Source organism: Semicossyphus pulcher, unplaced genomic scaffold, assembly GCF_022749685.1.
Source record: "Semicossyphus pulcher isolate SPU_LCO1_2020_fin unplaced genomic scaffold, fSemPul1.0.p SCAF_2, whole genome shotgun sequence".
NCBI lineage: Eukaryota > Metazoa > Chordata > Actinopteri > Labriformes > Labridae > Semicossyphus > Semicossyphus pulcher.
The window spans coordinates 18,276,701-18,292,868 of NW_027211693.1; the positions used below are offsets into that span (position 1 = coordinate 18,276,701).

General features: G+C 42.3%; 1 protein-coding gene across 2 annotated transcripts in view; it reads left to right on the forward strand.

Annotated features, from left to right (window-relative positions):
* tsc22d3 (TSC22 domain family, member 3) overlaps positions 1-15,482 on the forward strand; it is a 33,683-nt gene extending 18,201 nt beyond the window's left edge. Inside the window, exons 1-3 of one of the 2 annotated variants that reach the window (XM_069670404.1) lie at positions 12,276-12,561; positions 13,091-13,142; positions 13,840-15,482. In XM_069670404.1, coding sequence (XP_069526505.1) covers positions 12,437-12,561; positions 13,091-13,142; positions 13,840-14,094 — 432 coding nt within the window. In that variant the 5' untranslated portion in view covers positions 12,276-12,436 and the 3' untranslated portion in view covers positions 14,095-15,482. Of the gene's footprint in view, positions 1-12,275; positions 12,562-13,090; positions 13,143-13,839 lie in introns of those variants that run through there. The other variant, XM_069670403.1, reaches the window with a different exon arrangement.
* The last annotated feature ends 686 nt before the right edge of the window (positions 15,483-16,168 follow it).

The window sequence follows — 16,168 nt, forward strand, 5'->3', positions numbered from 1 at the left end:
TCCATGCTTGGATGCACACCTTCACTTGCATGGGAGTGTGATTGTGTACCTATGTAGTACGTGCGTGCAAAACGGATCGGAGAGTGCTCTGTGCTTTCATAAGTGAACTTTGGACCCCTTGGGTACACGTTGGAGGCGGGCCAATTCGGCCTACATTGTTTACCCAAGCCTTTATACAACGACTGGGATGGTAGACGGTGTTTACTCGCTCTGCTGTGCAGCTCGGAGAGCAGGAAGATGACATCTCAGAAAGGCGATTTGTCTTGTGTACTCTGAGCGACTCCAAGTTCAAGAGTCGTTTTCAAGTAGAAGTATTTCCTGTTTGTTTCTTGGAGGCGAGCTTGAACCTTAACTTTGCTTGTTAGCCGATTATTTGCTGTGAAATCCTCCAATTTGTATTTACTCATATGTCCATCACAGTTTTTATTTAAAGGCAGCAGATCCAGTGTTCCCTCTGAGTCCTGTTTGCAGTTATTCAAAACTGTTTTGTTTACACAAATTGCAACATAGTGACACCATTAGAGTGATTTTTCAGCAACTGCAGCATAACTTACTCGCTTACTTCCAACATTTGCATTCATTACAAAGCAGCATGCTCAATGAGCTGTTGCTGAGAAGTGTTTTTCAAGGAGAATCCCATTAGGAGAAGACAGGCTCATTTGTTTAGTCACAAACACTTACTGCTCAAAGTAGCTTGAAAACCGCACGGATGAAAATAACATCTCCATACTCAGTGAGTGTGGTCTCAATCTGTGGATGCTAAAAGTCTAATTATATTACATTTTTATTGTGAATGTGAGGTAAGACTTCTCCTCACATTATGCCTAATTTTCTGACTTCAGTAAAGTCAAATATCCTGAAGTCAAGTCTTATCTGCTCCCTTGTCCTCAGCCCGGGTGCATGTCTCCAAATGGGCTGTGACCAAGAGGAAAAAAGAAAAAAAAAACATCCTGAAGTGACCAATCAGAGGAGCTTATGAGACTTGCGTCTTTGCCCGAGGGGCTGGCTTTTTGGCTTTTTGAAGGCAGGATAGGCTGGGGTTCCTGTAAACTCCCAAACAACCTCTCAGCTCAGCGCTGCAGCGGGCTGGGTATCACAAAGTTCCCCGGTTTATTCAGATCACACGGCCACTCGGCTTTTGATGCTGATCCTTCCCCAGGCTGAGTCACGTCCTAAAAAACTTGCTCTTTTGTTGCACTATTAATCCTGCTGAACTGATATCAATCATATGAAAAACAATCATTTGAGAACTGGAGTTTTGGTGTTGCTTCAAAATGTAGGAAGGACTCAAGTCATCAGAAGCTACAGTCACAACAACTGAGTAAAGTCAAACAGACAGTATGTGGACTTCATCCTAAATCTGTCAATCACTCATATACACACAAGGATATAGTGTCATTTATGTAATCCACTCTACACAGTTCAACCGCACAGTGAGTAATTCTGTTAATCAACAGCCATGTAGGCATCTCCACAGCTGAATCCGACTTCTGTAAACCCTCTGTGCACAGCGACACACAGGTTAAACTCTCACATACCACACACAGGGAGCCTATAGATCGTTGTATAACTGCGTATCATCAATAACAGATGTCTCATCATGCACATAAAGTACATAGAACGAAGGCAGACGCAGGAATAGAGCAGCAATACAGTTAAAAACAAAGATAAATGACAGATAAATGAAGTGATGTCCACATTAAAGGAGCATGACTGAAGAACAAGACTAAATGATTTGAATGTAAATTATGACGGATAAAACGTTTATTCTGGTGGATGCTGGGAAAAATCGAATGATCTGCTCATGGATTAGTAAGAAATGCATACACACATGCATGAACATAAAACATTATAACATAACCAGCGATAAGAAGCATACTGTAACATTCTTTACATAAATAATTTCATAGTTTACCAACTTGAAAAACATCATTTTCACACTAGGCGATATTTACACCTGCTGACGTAACATAACCTAATGTGATGTAAAGTTATAACAACCATAAAGATCAAGTTTTCTGCAAGGCTCCAATTAGTCCTGTGACTTTTATTTTGAAAGTGCATTGTAATTAAATATCCTCACTAACTCCCAGTGAGAACAGTGATGTAATACGTGTGTTTATAGCCTCACTGTATTTGTTTCACAGGCTTCACACGGGTGGCCGACATCTGGATATACATTCCAGTTGTTGCTGCCTTAATTGCAGTATTCTCATTAACGTTCCTTTAAGGGTTCTCCTATTAAACTGTTTCCTTTAAAGACTGGGTAGAATGAAGCCTGCGCACATCTGCTCCCCTTGTCGTCCATTGCAGCCCGTCCCCTGTCGGTGGGGGATCCTCACCACGCAGACAGGCTGAGGAAACATTGTGTACACGGTGTTCTCTCAGTCTTAAGCCCTCCTCTCCTCCTCTGTTAGCATGGGAGCCACAGTGTCCAGGCCTACTGCGCTAAAGTTGAATGGTTTTAATTTGTGATGCTATTTGAAAGGGAAACTTGTGTAAGGTGCCGAGTTCCCCTTTGAAAGAAAGCAAAAGTGGCCTGTGACTAGTTTTAATACAACTGTAGAGCCTAATTTATGTGCATATTTACATATGAACACAGTGAAGCCGCACAGATGCTGTGTCTGAAGCAATCAATCTAAGTGTTCAATTGTTTTGCCACAATATAAAACACGCGTAGGGGGTAAGATCCCCGGAGTTACCGATAAAGATCTGGAGAGAACATTGAGTACCGAAGAGAAGAAGTTCACATCTATTCAACTTCTTGTCCCTGATTTGAATAGACTATAGCATGTGTGCGCCTACAGATGGTTATACTGTACATCAATACAACAGTCTGCCCAGGGCCGTCAAGAGAATCTGCACAATTCAGCCTCACTTTAGAAAGAAACTACATCCACCCCCTCATGAGTCAACTGTATGTTATTCTATTATTTCTGATAAAATGTGCAGCTCTCGCTTCAGTCAGAGCTTGTGTGGAAAGAGGAAAGCTGATTGAATTATGATCTGAGTCATTCCTGTGGTCTTGTTAAAGGAGGATAAGATTTGTTTGGCTTGTCGAGATCAGCGGCTGATGAAACTTCCTCAGGCTAGGATGAGTAACGCAGCCGCCACTGCCGTCTTTGGCTCGATGTCTATCGACATGAAAGAATACTAAGAATTTCTAAGTGATTAAACAAAGAAAGGTGTGATTTGTTTGAAGTTTTTTCTCAGACCTACTTCAAAAAGTGTATTGTTGTATTTTTCAATTATGTGATTCATGATGAGGCTTTGATAGTATTATGAAGTCTTGGAGATGTCAGGCACCCCAGAGCAGAAGGGCATCAACAGGCAGAGGCCGCAAAAGTACACACATCCTTTCCTCAAGTGCAGCTGCTAGTGGAAAAACACACTGTTAAAAATAAAATCATTAAATGTCCGTCTTTGTTTTTAATGTCTTATCACATGAAGGGATATCTAGTGCTCACTTTCAATGACCGCCAATGACTCGTCTCTTTCATCCGTGGGAATTTAGTCATTGCTCCATCGTCATCCCGCAGGTGACAGCAGATTAGCTTTAATGCTCAGCGGAGGAGCCTGCTGGAGTCTGTGGGAACGACTCTGTGTTTAGATGACACTGACGGCGAAAGTTAGCAGGGTGCCTATCATCCAGCGAAATCCAGATCGTGCTGACGAGGCCAGACGCGCAAGAGTGAGCACGTATGCAAGCGTGTGTCCAACCGCACGCATCGACATACACACGGGCAAACAAAAACACAAGCTAGCACACAAACACGCACCAGGAGGGGACGGCTCATCCAGGGCCCAGATCCCTCCAGTGTCCCAGTTGCTGGTGACTTAGGTCACACAGCTGCAGGCTCAGGCAGGCGGACACATGGCTGGAGAGAGAGGAGGAAAGTGGGGAGAGGAAGGGGAAGGAGACAGAGATTGAGAGAGAGTTGGACTGATAAAAGAAGATAGTATAAGAGAGTGATAATTTTTAATTGCAGAACAAAATAGAGTTGTTACGATACCGGAAATGGCTGCCTAAAATGCAGTAACGTGTATCAGTGAGTACGTTAGCCAACACACCTATCCAATACCATAATTTACAGTATAAGCCCCCCACAAAAAACTGAATTGTTTCTCCCTCCTCAAAATAGTAGCTTACACACCAATAATATATATTATGGCTGCCACTAGTAACTATTGTTGAGAACAGCAAAGAGGAACAGTGTGCTGCTAGCTTAGAGTGAAGCTTCAAAGCTAGCAAAATGTAAGCACAGTGTTTTCTAATGACACATTTTAAGACTGTCCTTTCTTTAATGTAAAGTTAAGATAATTCTAAATAAAGTAGTTTCATGTTAAAACTCAGGGCTCGTTTTACACTCTTTAGCAAACTTAGGACGGCAGGAGGAGCTGCTAGCTGAGCTGCCGCTAACGTTAGCCTAGCTTGTTTCTAGATGCTCAGCTTGTTTTTAGACAGACAGACAATACAACAATGATAGTAATTATATGTTCAGGGTTAGTAAAATAGTTTCCACCTATATTTTTTTAACACACTAATATCAGAGGAGTACGGAGTATATCATGAAAATGGTATTGAAAACATCCCTGAGACAAAAGAATCAGTAGAAACTGTTAACACTTCTATTTTTCCCCCCTCTTAATAAACTCATACAGACTGTTCACTGTTCTTATCTGTAACACAGTGTCTGTTAAGATGCTCCGCCATCATTTAGCACGTCTATTTACTTACAGCACAGATGCTTCAAACCTTCTCCATGACTGCCTCTCTGATTATGATAAATACACACTGCCAAACCTATTTTCATAATGACGTATTGATGTGAAGATTGTAGCTGAACAGATGACACAGTTTGCAATAAAAATGAAACCTGCCAAATTAGTGCTGATAGCGTGGTATAACCCGGTGTATCGCCTTGGACGGATTCCATGTGTATCAATCAGCTTCACAACACATGGCCTACAGTAGATTTCATTTTCTCCGTGTCTCAACACCCGTATGATGGATTTCAGTGCAGTATGTACCCATTAGTTGACGTCAGCATTCCCTACAGCTTAAGGCAACTCAGATCAGACATACACAGAACTACACCTCCTACAACAGCTGAGGGTTGCCATACACTACAGTAACATAGGCGAATGAATACGCACAGATGGCAGTGAACTCAGTAACCTTTTGTTCCAGGACGTGATCCAGCTAACAGTGTATTTATCGCAGGTGCCATGCAAAGTGGACGCCTACTGTAGGTATAACTATTCATGCTTTCTATTGAGTAAACACAGCATGTTTTATTAGCAAAAACTTTACCCTGCTTATTTGGATTCCAGGAATAAACACTTTTTTTAAATTAGAAACCCAAATTGATATTTAGCTAAGTACACCAGAGTGAAAAAATAATGGGCAGCTGTGGTAAACTAGGCGACCCGTAACGAGGCGAAGGGCTCCGACATAGCTAATAACAAAGTTCACCGCTATTTAACACTGCACGGCCAATTGAGTCCATGACCTTTGACCTTTTGTAGAGCATCCGCAGAGCCATTAGCGCGATCACTTAACTGCATCTACACCCCGAGAGTCTAATCCCTTGTCTTTCATAGCACATAATCTTGAGTGGGTGTTTCCATGCGACACATGTTTGCACTAAAATACAGATGGGAATTCTATGGGTTAGAACATACCGATACTGTGGATCTCTGTGGAGGGGGGAAAGTGGGGTTGTCGTACTGCAATATTTCCCTAACACACTCCTCTGGGTCTCGGTCCTATTTCGGTATTTTCACAGTAAATTTAGCCAGGACCATTCTCCCGTCTAACACAAGGTAAATCTTTACATTATGCCCCGAAGCTGTCTGACTTCTGCTGAATCACAGCCTGGTGCCAGATGCTGCGCAGTCCCCGAGCTTGTTAACTACAATATACTGCACACAGCAGCATTTACTGCAGCGCTGCCTGTCCCGTTGTAAACTGCTATTAGTTCCAGTGGAGGCTACTGTAAATGAACTGATTATCACTTTGAAAGACTGAAATTAAGTGCAGTAATTCCTGGTAAGGGAAACGCACTTGAGTGGGCCTCTGTGTTGTCTTGAGGAAATTGAATCTTGCAAAGGGAGCAGCAGTTCCTCCTTCGTCTTCTCGCTGGTAATGACCGAAGTTCAACATGTCACCCAGGCAGATGTTACATATTATAGGATTAACCAGCTAAACACGGGACCTCACAGATGCAGGAAAGTACAGTTGTGAACAAACAAACACACACCTGCTTGTGGTATCTTCTGGTTTGGTAACAGCTGCATTTAGGGACAGACAGGAGGAAATGGTTTTGTGTTTCTAAACCATGAAAATCATAATTAAAACTTTTCTGCTGCCTTTCTAAGTATAGCCTATTAAAAAGTCGGTCCTTTGGCGCCTTCAACCAACATTTATCCAAACCTCTTGACGTAACAGCTCAGACTCGACGTAATGCTGAGTTTCAAACATAATGTTGCAACTATTAAAGCCTTGAACTATTATATAATGAGACAAGAGGAACCTGGCTTTACTGCAAATCCCACAGATACAGAATCTATGACATCACTGGGATAAGTCACCTTTTCTTTGCAGACTTAGGGATACAAACTGCTGTTATCACACGCCCCTTTATTACACCAGCAACTGCCTTGTCTTTCAGCTCCCCTCGATGTGTCTGACCCTCCATGTTTGTACAGACAATGTTGGTCGTGTGTGTGAGAAGATAATTGTCTGACGACCTGTAATTACCCGGCACTTCTTGTGTGGCAGAAAAACAAAAACAAGTAGCCCCCTATAGTTTGCAATACGCTGTAAAGAAACCTGGACATAGATTTAATGTCACCTATTGCTCTTATTAGATGGAAAGTTTTAGCTCACAGGTATCTTGTCTCAAGCTGGCTGCAAAAACTGTGAAAATGCATTTATATGTTTGGCTAAAGTATATGAAGATTACTGTATACAATAGATCCGTTACAGACAGACATGTTTTTGTTTTAACCCTAAGAAAGACAAAGGAATGAGGAGAAAAACATCAAAATGAGTTTGCATGACTGAGCTGAATACAAAAGGATTAAATGTTCTTGATTTTGAATTAAGCGTTCCTGACATGATGGGTGTAAACATGTCTGATACAAGGCGATCCATTCCCTCTGATGATGCAGTGCCAGCAGACGCGGATGAACTGCAGTCCCACGCACATGACCCTGAATAATGATTGTAATCAGGGATTGTTTGAGACTTAACTGAGTGAACCTGAAATTCCACCGTTACAAGGAAATACACACAACTTTCTGTCGACTTGATCAAAGCAGATTATCTGTACTATTCACTTTTAATCTAAATGTCTTTATTCCTCTAAAGACATGCTGCAGATTCACATTTTACACCTTAATGACACACATAAATACAGCATCGAAGAATGCTTCAGACTACATGCAGAAACATGTTCTACATGTCTGTCTCTTATATAACCCCTCAGACGTCTGCGCATCACAGTCCTTATACAATAACCGAATGTCTCCATTAGCAGAAAAAGGATTAACCAGAGACAGAGGTGTGAGACATATACGCACACCTGTCAGACTAGAAAGCCGTTGGAGATTAATCATGACGAGAGCAGCTTACTTTGGTGTTACACCTTTACCCGCAGCACGGCTCTGCAAACTTTAATGCATTAATTACAAGCCTGATGACAGGGAGGCTTACTCAAGCTGACAAACATGACCGGCACACAGAGAATCTGAAATGTTACATAAAAAACCACCAAGCTAATTCGTCGACCTCGGCATGATTTTGCTTGTAAATTATGAGCATGAGTTGTGTAACGACTTCCCCATAGTCTCCTTTTTTTAAGCTCTTGTTCGACTCTTTCCAGTTTTGGAAAGTCTGGTTCCGTAAGAGGACAAATGTGGTTTCACATCGTGGTGCAAAGGCCAAACTACCTGTTTTTTCCACATATTGTCACAGATTCATTGAGGTATGAAGATTGGCACGATAACTTTCCCCTTCAGGTACCCTTAGGGAATGATCTTTTGCTTTGTCGGTGTGTGCCAAGAGGAAACAATTGGCACAGTTTCTGGAAAGTCCTCCTCATTGTGACTCTGAGGCCATTGTGTACCACTGGGTTGGACACGCATCATACAAGTGCCAGTCTGAGCGTGGCACTCACAGTTATGGCTGCATATCCAGAGGTGTCCACAGTGCTCAATTGTCTCATTGTGCTTTGAGAACACAGTAGTCGGGAACAAACAACAGCAGAGCAGAGAGCAAACAGTCCAAGAGCCTCTGATTCTTGAACAGCCCCTTTGCTTCATTTGGAAGCAAACATGGGACAGTCTCAGACGCGTCCAACTCAAGTTCCCCCTGTCGGGGCCATGCCGCCCTCTCCCAGGACGCTGTGCGCCCTCCGTCTGGCCGAACCGTCCCCGAGATACTGCTGCCACTACCAGCACTTCAGCTACCCTGAGAGAGTGATGAGCTACTCGCCCCCTTACTCACCGAGTCTGTTCAAGAGGCCCGATCGGCGGTAAGTAGGGGGCAGAAAGTGGATGCAGATTTTGTCTTGTGTGGGAGAAAGTCTGGCACGACAATGACGTGTTTCAGAGACGAAGTATAGACAGTTCAGGGAAAGAAAGATGACAGCGGTATCAGTATGTTAATGATGCGAGGTATGATCTGTATATGATCGTTGGTGGGCACAGAGTGATATCTCTCCCAGCCGTTGGATAACAGTGTCAGTTCTAGCCTCATCTTCTGCCTGCACCGCATGTCTGATACAACCTTTCACATAAAGTCATATTACATGCAATCCAAGGGCAGAAATTGACATCCTGTTAAATTTATTGAAACCTCATGAGAAAGGCCGAGGCCGTGTGCCTGGTTTATATTCATGGCTCTGGAGACTTATAGGTGATGTGATAATAATGACTGCCTTTGGGTGTTCTGCTGTATGTAGAGTGTTCAGTATTCATTGGTTGTAACCGGGCTTGTCGGCCACACTGACAGCTTCCTCTGAGACGGCCGCTGGCTGCAGCCTATGGCAGGGCTGTGTGTTCTCAGGCCACACGCTCATACACGCCATGCATTCCTAATTGTAAGAGTGCAGATGGGATACAACCAGTAAAAGGAAGAGGAATAACATCCTTTTGACCAAGAAATGATCTTAAATTGATTGGTGGATTTGTTCAGCATGTTTTCCTACATATTGAATTTGGTGTGCCAAAACCCTCGAATGCTGCTGAAAACTAAAGTCGAGAGTTTGGCGGCGCTTCTCAGCCTCATTCTTCTTCAGCCATTGGTGCAGATGAATCACAGTATTATATAAGGCAGTTGGCTCTGGCACAGGGGACATCTGATGGAAAGCGTTGCCCATGGCCTAGCTTGAGAGTGACTCACTGGCACGCCCCAAACGTGGTCAGGCAGCAAGACTTCTGTAGAAATTCGAGCGACTTTTTCTCTCAACAAGGCAGCATAGGCCAAAGTCTTTGGAGTTTAAACTGTTTGGAAACACACAGTTCAGTTTAAATTAGAATCACTTGTGCTGTGTTTCCATGTCTTTCACTTGTTGACATTTGTATTGGAGCGTTTAGAGCATTGTGGTGTGAGCAAACTATTTTACACTCAATATCTTGAGCATGTAGCTCATTAGGTATTCTTTACCATATTTCACAGCATATTTTTATAGTGCAGGACGGCTTCCCACTGACTATCTGTGCATCTCAGCTTAGCCACAGGCGATCGGAGTGACTCCCCTCCCTCCTACCAAATGGGACTATCACAGCGGGGCAAGGTAATTCACCAGCCCCTCATCACCAGAACAGGGCCTGATATTAAACCTGGCAGCTGTACTGTCACAGCACGAAATCTGAGACGACAGCCACTATGGGTCCTAATACCCAGTCAATGTGCCTTCTGCTTCACCCTGTTAGGCGTACCCAAAGTCAGCCTTTCCGCACTAATTGTTTTGTTACATAACAGAAGTCCGTTTTCTCCGGAAACACAGGGCAGACCTTTGCTTACCATGCGGAGATGAGAAAGTTTAGTGCCTATTATTATTATTTAAATGAATATTTTTCATTTCCCGTGCAGTAAGATCTTGCAGAGAAAAACCACATGTACCTCTAAATTGTTAGAATAAAAACATACCATAACCATGGCATTATCTTATCCTAACATTACTCATACTAGTGTTATATGAATAGTGTCAGACATCAGACCCTCAGCAGAGAATTTCTTTGGTGTTTAGGAGGAAAAATGATCACTCAACCGAGGCTCTCTAATAGAAATTTAATTGGCTTATAATCAGTATTGAATCAGATAATTGTGACAACAAAGGGAGCATAATGTGACAGCGGAGAGGTGCTGAGCAATTACACTACAACTATTAAAACCTGCATGGACGCCTCAGTGAAAACAAGGTCTGTTGCTCAATAAAAGCCACAGTCAGTGCTCGGAGAAAGTGTGGGGAAAAAAAGACACCAGCTATGTTTTTCTCTCTGTGTCTTCTATGTGGTGTTTCTATTTCTACCACAAAATTGTTCAGTACACTTTGCACGAGGCAAAGAACAGTTGCGTCACACGTTGTAGCATGCAAGTTCAAAAGACCATGTGTAGTGCAAGAGGTTGTTTCGACCAGTGAGCAGTGCGTCAGTATTACAGTCAGACAAGAGTCTTGTATTTCCCTACAATGACTGAATAATGAGTGGATATTCAATATTAAGTAGTGGCATACACAGCAAATGCATTACTGTCTGTTATCTGCTACCCTAAAATATCAGTGGTATGTAAACTGTATGTAATAAATGCTCAATAAAATCAATGCAGAATGGCCTTGAAGAATTTTCCATACGTTTTCCGAGCAGGAAAACAACCTGTACATTTAAAATAGACAGAGTCAGGAGTAGGTGTATGGAAAATCCCCGGTAAACACTGTTTCCCGGAAGAAAGCCCCTGCCATTGATATCGTTTCCCATGTGCTGGTGTATTCTACGTTTTCACCACTAGAGGTCGATAGAGTTCAGATATAGACAGAGGGGAAATTTACCGGGAGCGGGGATGGAAAAGTACCTTTACAGATACTATTGATATGTCAGGACGGTGCTGGACATTCCGTCATAGCATGCACCGTAACAAACAACAATAAAGTGATGGGAACATGATGTGTTTGTTGCCATTTCATATTACGTGGTCCTAATCAGGGACAGTTTGTATGCATTTAATAGTTTGTAAAAGTACCACGTGGCAAGCCAAATCATCCACTTATGGATGGATATTTTAAATGGCATGAAAGAATAAACATAGAAATCTCTAAAATTGCTTGCTTAATAAGGTCAGGGATTCACATGAAAATCAGATGATGCAAATCGTTACGACACGCGACATTTCTGCAGCCAAATCTAGTTTATTTATTAGCAACACGAGTTATGTGTACATGCTGTGGTTACTCTTGTTCTCATGGTTATAATGTCGTTTGTTTTACTGAGTGGGCCTACAGATTTCTGTCTGTGGGTTAACTGCAGAGGCCAGAGAGGTTCAGAAGGAGGGCAGAAAATGCTGCATTCAAATGCTTTTTTTAAAGTCGTTATTTCAAGACTCAACTTTGCTTACTGTAAAAATGCAACTTCAAAATTGTTTGTTTTTACTTTGTGAATTAACTATTTAAGAGGTTTGCTGATATTGCATTGGAGGATCAAGATGACAAATGCATTCTTTACATTTACAGATTGATCATCTTTAGTATGTTAATAAAGTGGTGGACGTTCTTGTAAAAGCAAACATTTTGAAATTCATGTAGAAAATGGTTCTTGATTGAAATTTCAAATTAAAAGGGAACATAATGTAATATTTTAGTCGGCATATGTTTCATTTTATAGCATAAATATGTAAACTCTCATTCTTTTTTTTTATGGCTTTATGTGTTATTCTAATCTTTAAAGTGTACCAAAGCATTGACACTAAAATAATAATCCTAACTCGTAAAGTTAAAGTCTCTCAAAACAGCTGTAAATCATTAGGGTGTAAGTACGTGACCAAGCTCTCTTTATTTTCCTTCTTTCGGTGTATTATGTAAAAAGTTGAAGTAAGTTGTTTATCAGATTCACGGTTCAGCGCCTGAAAACAGTTTGTCCTACAGTACATGAAGGCACCATAAAATCTGACCCACCATCTCATTTGACTAATATATGCACGCGTCAGATGACGTCAGGAGGCGAGCCATATAAAAAGCAGCCGGAGGCAGAAATAGCATCAGACAGTCGCTTGTATAAACCGGCGAAGCTCACAAACCGACACAGCACTGCGCGCGAGCATCAGCGAGTTAGTGCATCGCTACGAAAAGACGAAGCAAATCCGGATATATACTTAGGTGACCAACCAGTCGCAAACGTGGCGAGAAGTATAATTCAAACGAGTCTGGTTCTGAACATGAGCACGGAGATGTTCGCGAAAACACCAATGGAGGTTGCCGTCTACCAGTTGCATAACTTCTCCATCTCTTTCTTCTCCTCGCTACTCGGAGGAGACGTTGTATCGGTTAAACTTGACAACAGGTAAATATCCGACACAGTCACAATGTGTTTGAATGCGTCATGTCGTTATGAATGCGTTTTATTTGTTATAAATCGTAGCACGAGCCTCTTCTCATTGTACTGCAGGCCTCACATACTGTACCATTTTTCAAAGTAAAAGCGTCCATTTGCAATGTGTGATAAAGCCAGCTGTGATTCTCTCTGCTGCTGTTTATTTGGACTTTGCACAGATATCTACGTGTTTGTCTGTATCTCTTGGAATTTCCTCGTACACTCTGTGCTCGTTACACAATAACCTATATAAAAAAGCCTAATCTTATCCTCAGAGCAATACCCTTTATACTGCTCATAAAAAAACTAGATAACAGACACGTCAACTGTTTTCCTTTCTGTTTTCTGCTTTCTGTTTCATTGCCGAAAACCAATGAATTTAGAAAGCACTGACGTGTGCCTCTTCTGTAATAATATATGGGATTGAGTTGACAAGAAGTTTACAGAAGTTGTGACTTTGAGCTGGAAATTAACGGCCTCTCTTTCTTCTCTTCTGCAGTGCCTCTGGTGCTAGCGTTGTGGCCATCGACAACAAGATTGAACAGGCCATGGTAAGCTGAGATAACAAACACAACACAAAGACATGAATATACCTTGCACTATAACACAATAACAAGTTGCATCATACAGTACAAGCATACAGTAAAATCAGTTTTTTTTTCAAAGAAACAATGACCACATCCCAGTTGACTGGAGTCTGTGTTGCACATTAAGCACTTACGTAAGAGCTATTGCTGTTATTTAAAGTAAAATAGCATATAGCTACTGGTCTATTACCAGCATTAAACTGTGACCCTTTTAGATGGTCTCTTTCAGCATGTATAGAGCAGGTATAACCAACTGACCTCCCCAAAATGCACATTCCCCAATGCATTCTGCACAAAACCAGCTCTCTCTGAATGCTCTGGGAAGTACCTGTTACATAAAGGCAGCGCACGCTACCGCACTGCTTTATTCATGTGACAAAGACGAAAACAAGTGCAGGAAGTCCACAAAACAGAAACAGATCACATTTCTGCAACACAGACTTATTGAAAACATCCGTAGGTCAAAGTTGTTATGTGTATACTTAAGTGTTTTCTTTATTTCTGAGGAGATTCATGCTATTAAATACTCAAACTAGAGTACAACAAAATCCTCTGACAAACTTTTAAAGTCATTTTTTCAGCCCTTCTAACAAGTAAAGTCTTAAAAATGTGTCAGTTTTTAGATCTCAACTGATCTATCTGTTCTTCTTTGTTATGACAGGATCTTGTCAAAAACCACCTGATGTACGCGGTGCGCGAGGAGGTGGAGATCCTCAAAGAGCAGATCAAGGAGCTGGCAGAGAAGAACAACCAGCTGGAGAGGGAGAACTACCTGCTGAAGAACCTGGCTAGCCCGGAGCAGATGGAGAAGTTCCAGTCTCGCATCCCGGCGGACGCTCTGTTGGACAATCAGACCTCCCAGCTGTCCCCGGACCAGCAGCAGACCTTCATCCACAGCACTGGCTCTGCTGTGTAAGTGGCTCTGCCTAGGGGCGGGCAGAGCCACTGTCTCTTAACAGTAATGGACCTCCATTTTGAACGTAAGCGTTACAAAATCGCCGCCGCCGAGAAAAACCTTCGACATTGAAGGTTGAAGCATCGGGGCTGTAAATGATCGATGGGACACAAAAGAACTGTTGACACTGATGAGCACAAAACAGAACTTAAGACGCTCTGACCGGTGTGGTGTCAGGCCCCGTCCTCTGACACCGTCCGACTCTTTGTCGTAGTCTCTGTGTAGACAAAAGCGCTGAGAATAGAGAGCGGGCTGACTAGACACCGACGAGCGCTTGCTTTAAGAAATGCCGAACTCTTCCAACAGCCACCCTTTCGCTCCAGAGAGGTGTGTGAGGAGGTGTTGATCGGGCTCGCCCTGCAGGTGCTAACTTGGAAAGTGCGTGGGCGATTAACCCAGAGGAGAGCCACCCGAGATGGTCCTCCATGTCTCAAAGAGAAGAGCCCCATCATGTGGATTTGTCCGATCTCCAAATACAGTTTTAAGGACTCCCAAGCGATGCATTTCAGCCACATACCGAGGACCTTTCCTGTACCTACAATGTATTGCTCATGGTTCATGTACATTTAAGCATAACAAGAATAATCAACAGGATAAGCTAAAGAACCAGAGGTGGAGGTTAATGCAGTATAGCCTAATAGAGCTGGTGGACCGCCGCAGTAAACTGATCAGTATACTGTCATGATTCATAAAATGTAATCTTGTGTTGTCTGCAGTTGGGGCTTGCTGCTTATGGGGGAAATTAATCCTGCTATATCTTCTGTTTTTGTTTGTGATTCTGAACAAAAATCAGTTGTTTGTAAAATAGTAGTATTGTACAGACGTCTTAAAAGAGTTTTTTTTTTGTAATCCAGCTGGGCAGGTGTGTCTGCCCTTCTGTTTGCCCTAGCTCTTCACAGTAAAAGATAACTACAGTGTACATAAAACGTCCAAAGTGGAGATGGCGAGCAAGGCATTTGTCGCTGCACATGCACTCCTGTTTTTAGCAGCGTCGCACAGTATCTGGTCTGTTTCTCGCTCAGATGCCAAGTAGAAAACAATGGCATGACAACAGTGCCTGTCCGTAATAAGAGAGGAACACATTTCCACACAGAGCTCTGCTGTTGTTGTTCTCTAGCTACCAAAGACTTTTGCCTTTTTTATTTTTTTTGTCTCTCACAACAACAGAAGCGAACCAGGACCATGTGTAAGAGCTCACAGGGAGAAGTGTTTGTAGCTAGAGCTAAAGTTTCTATTTGTTTTGTAAAGATAACGGTATTGTTGCTGTAATGTATCCTGAAAATGGTTGTTCACTATGGTGTTTGGATACGACTGCACATTTGCAATAAACCTTATGTTTACAGAATACAGTATGTTGACACGCCTGCTTTTGTTCATACCCTGTGCTGACGTAGCCTGTGCTTAATCCAGGACTGGAAAATGTGGTGTTTGATATTTTGACACCATTACAGACATGTGAGTCTACAGCAAAGTGACTGTAATATGCCCATGCACAAATGTACAGTAGTAAAAGGGGAATACCACAGACTGCAGACCAGACGGGATTTGCTTTTTCCAAATTTTCCTCGCAGTGTTTTGGGCGGTTACATATTCCGCGAGTGATTTATTCACTGGAAATTCATTCAGATCAGAAAGAATAGACGCCTGTAACAGCACCTATGACCATTTCATTTTCCGGGCCTGAAATAGGAGGGACAAAATACTATGAAATCCCCTTTCATTTGAATTTCAGAGTAAACAACACACCATCTGTTCGTCAACTAACCTTGCATTCTTGGAAGTTCTTGGAGCCCCTCCATCACCATATCTTTCATGGAGTTCATGTAGCTTTGTGAGTGTTGTTTTTGTTTACGAGGTCAGTCTGAAGAGCAGCATGTGATCTGTAAAAATCGACACAATGTGAGCCACGAGGCTTCCTCTTCACACAAAGGTACTTTATAAATATAGCATGTTGGCTCCTCAAGCTTAGGAAAGAAGAAAAAGTATTACTAGGAACTTTTTTTTTCCACAGTCAAAAACATTGAGACCACTAATG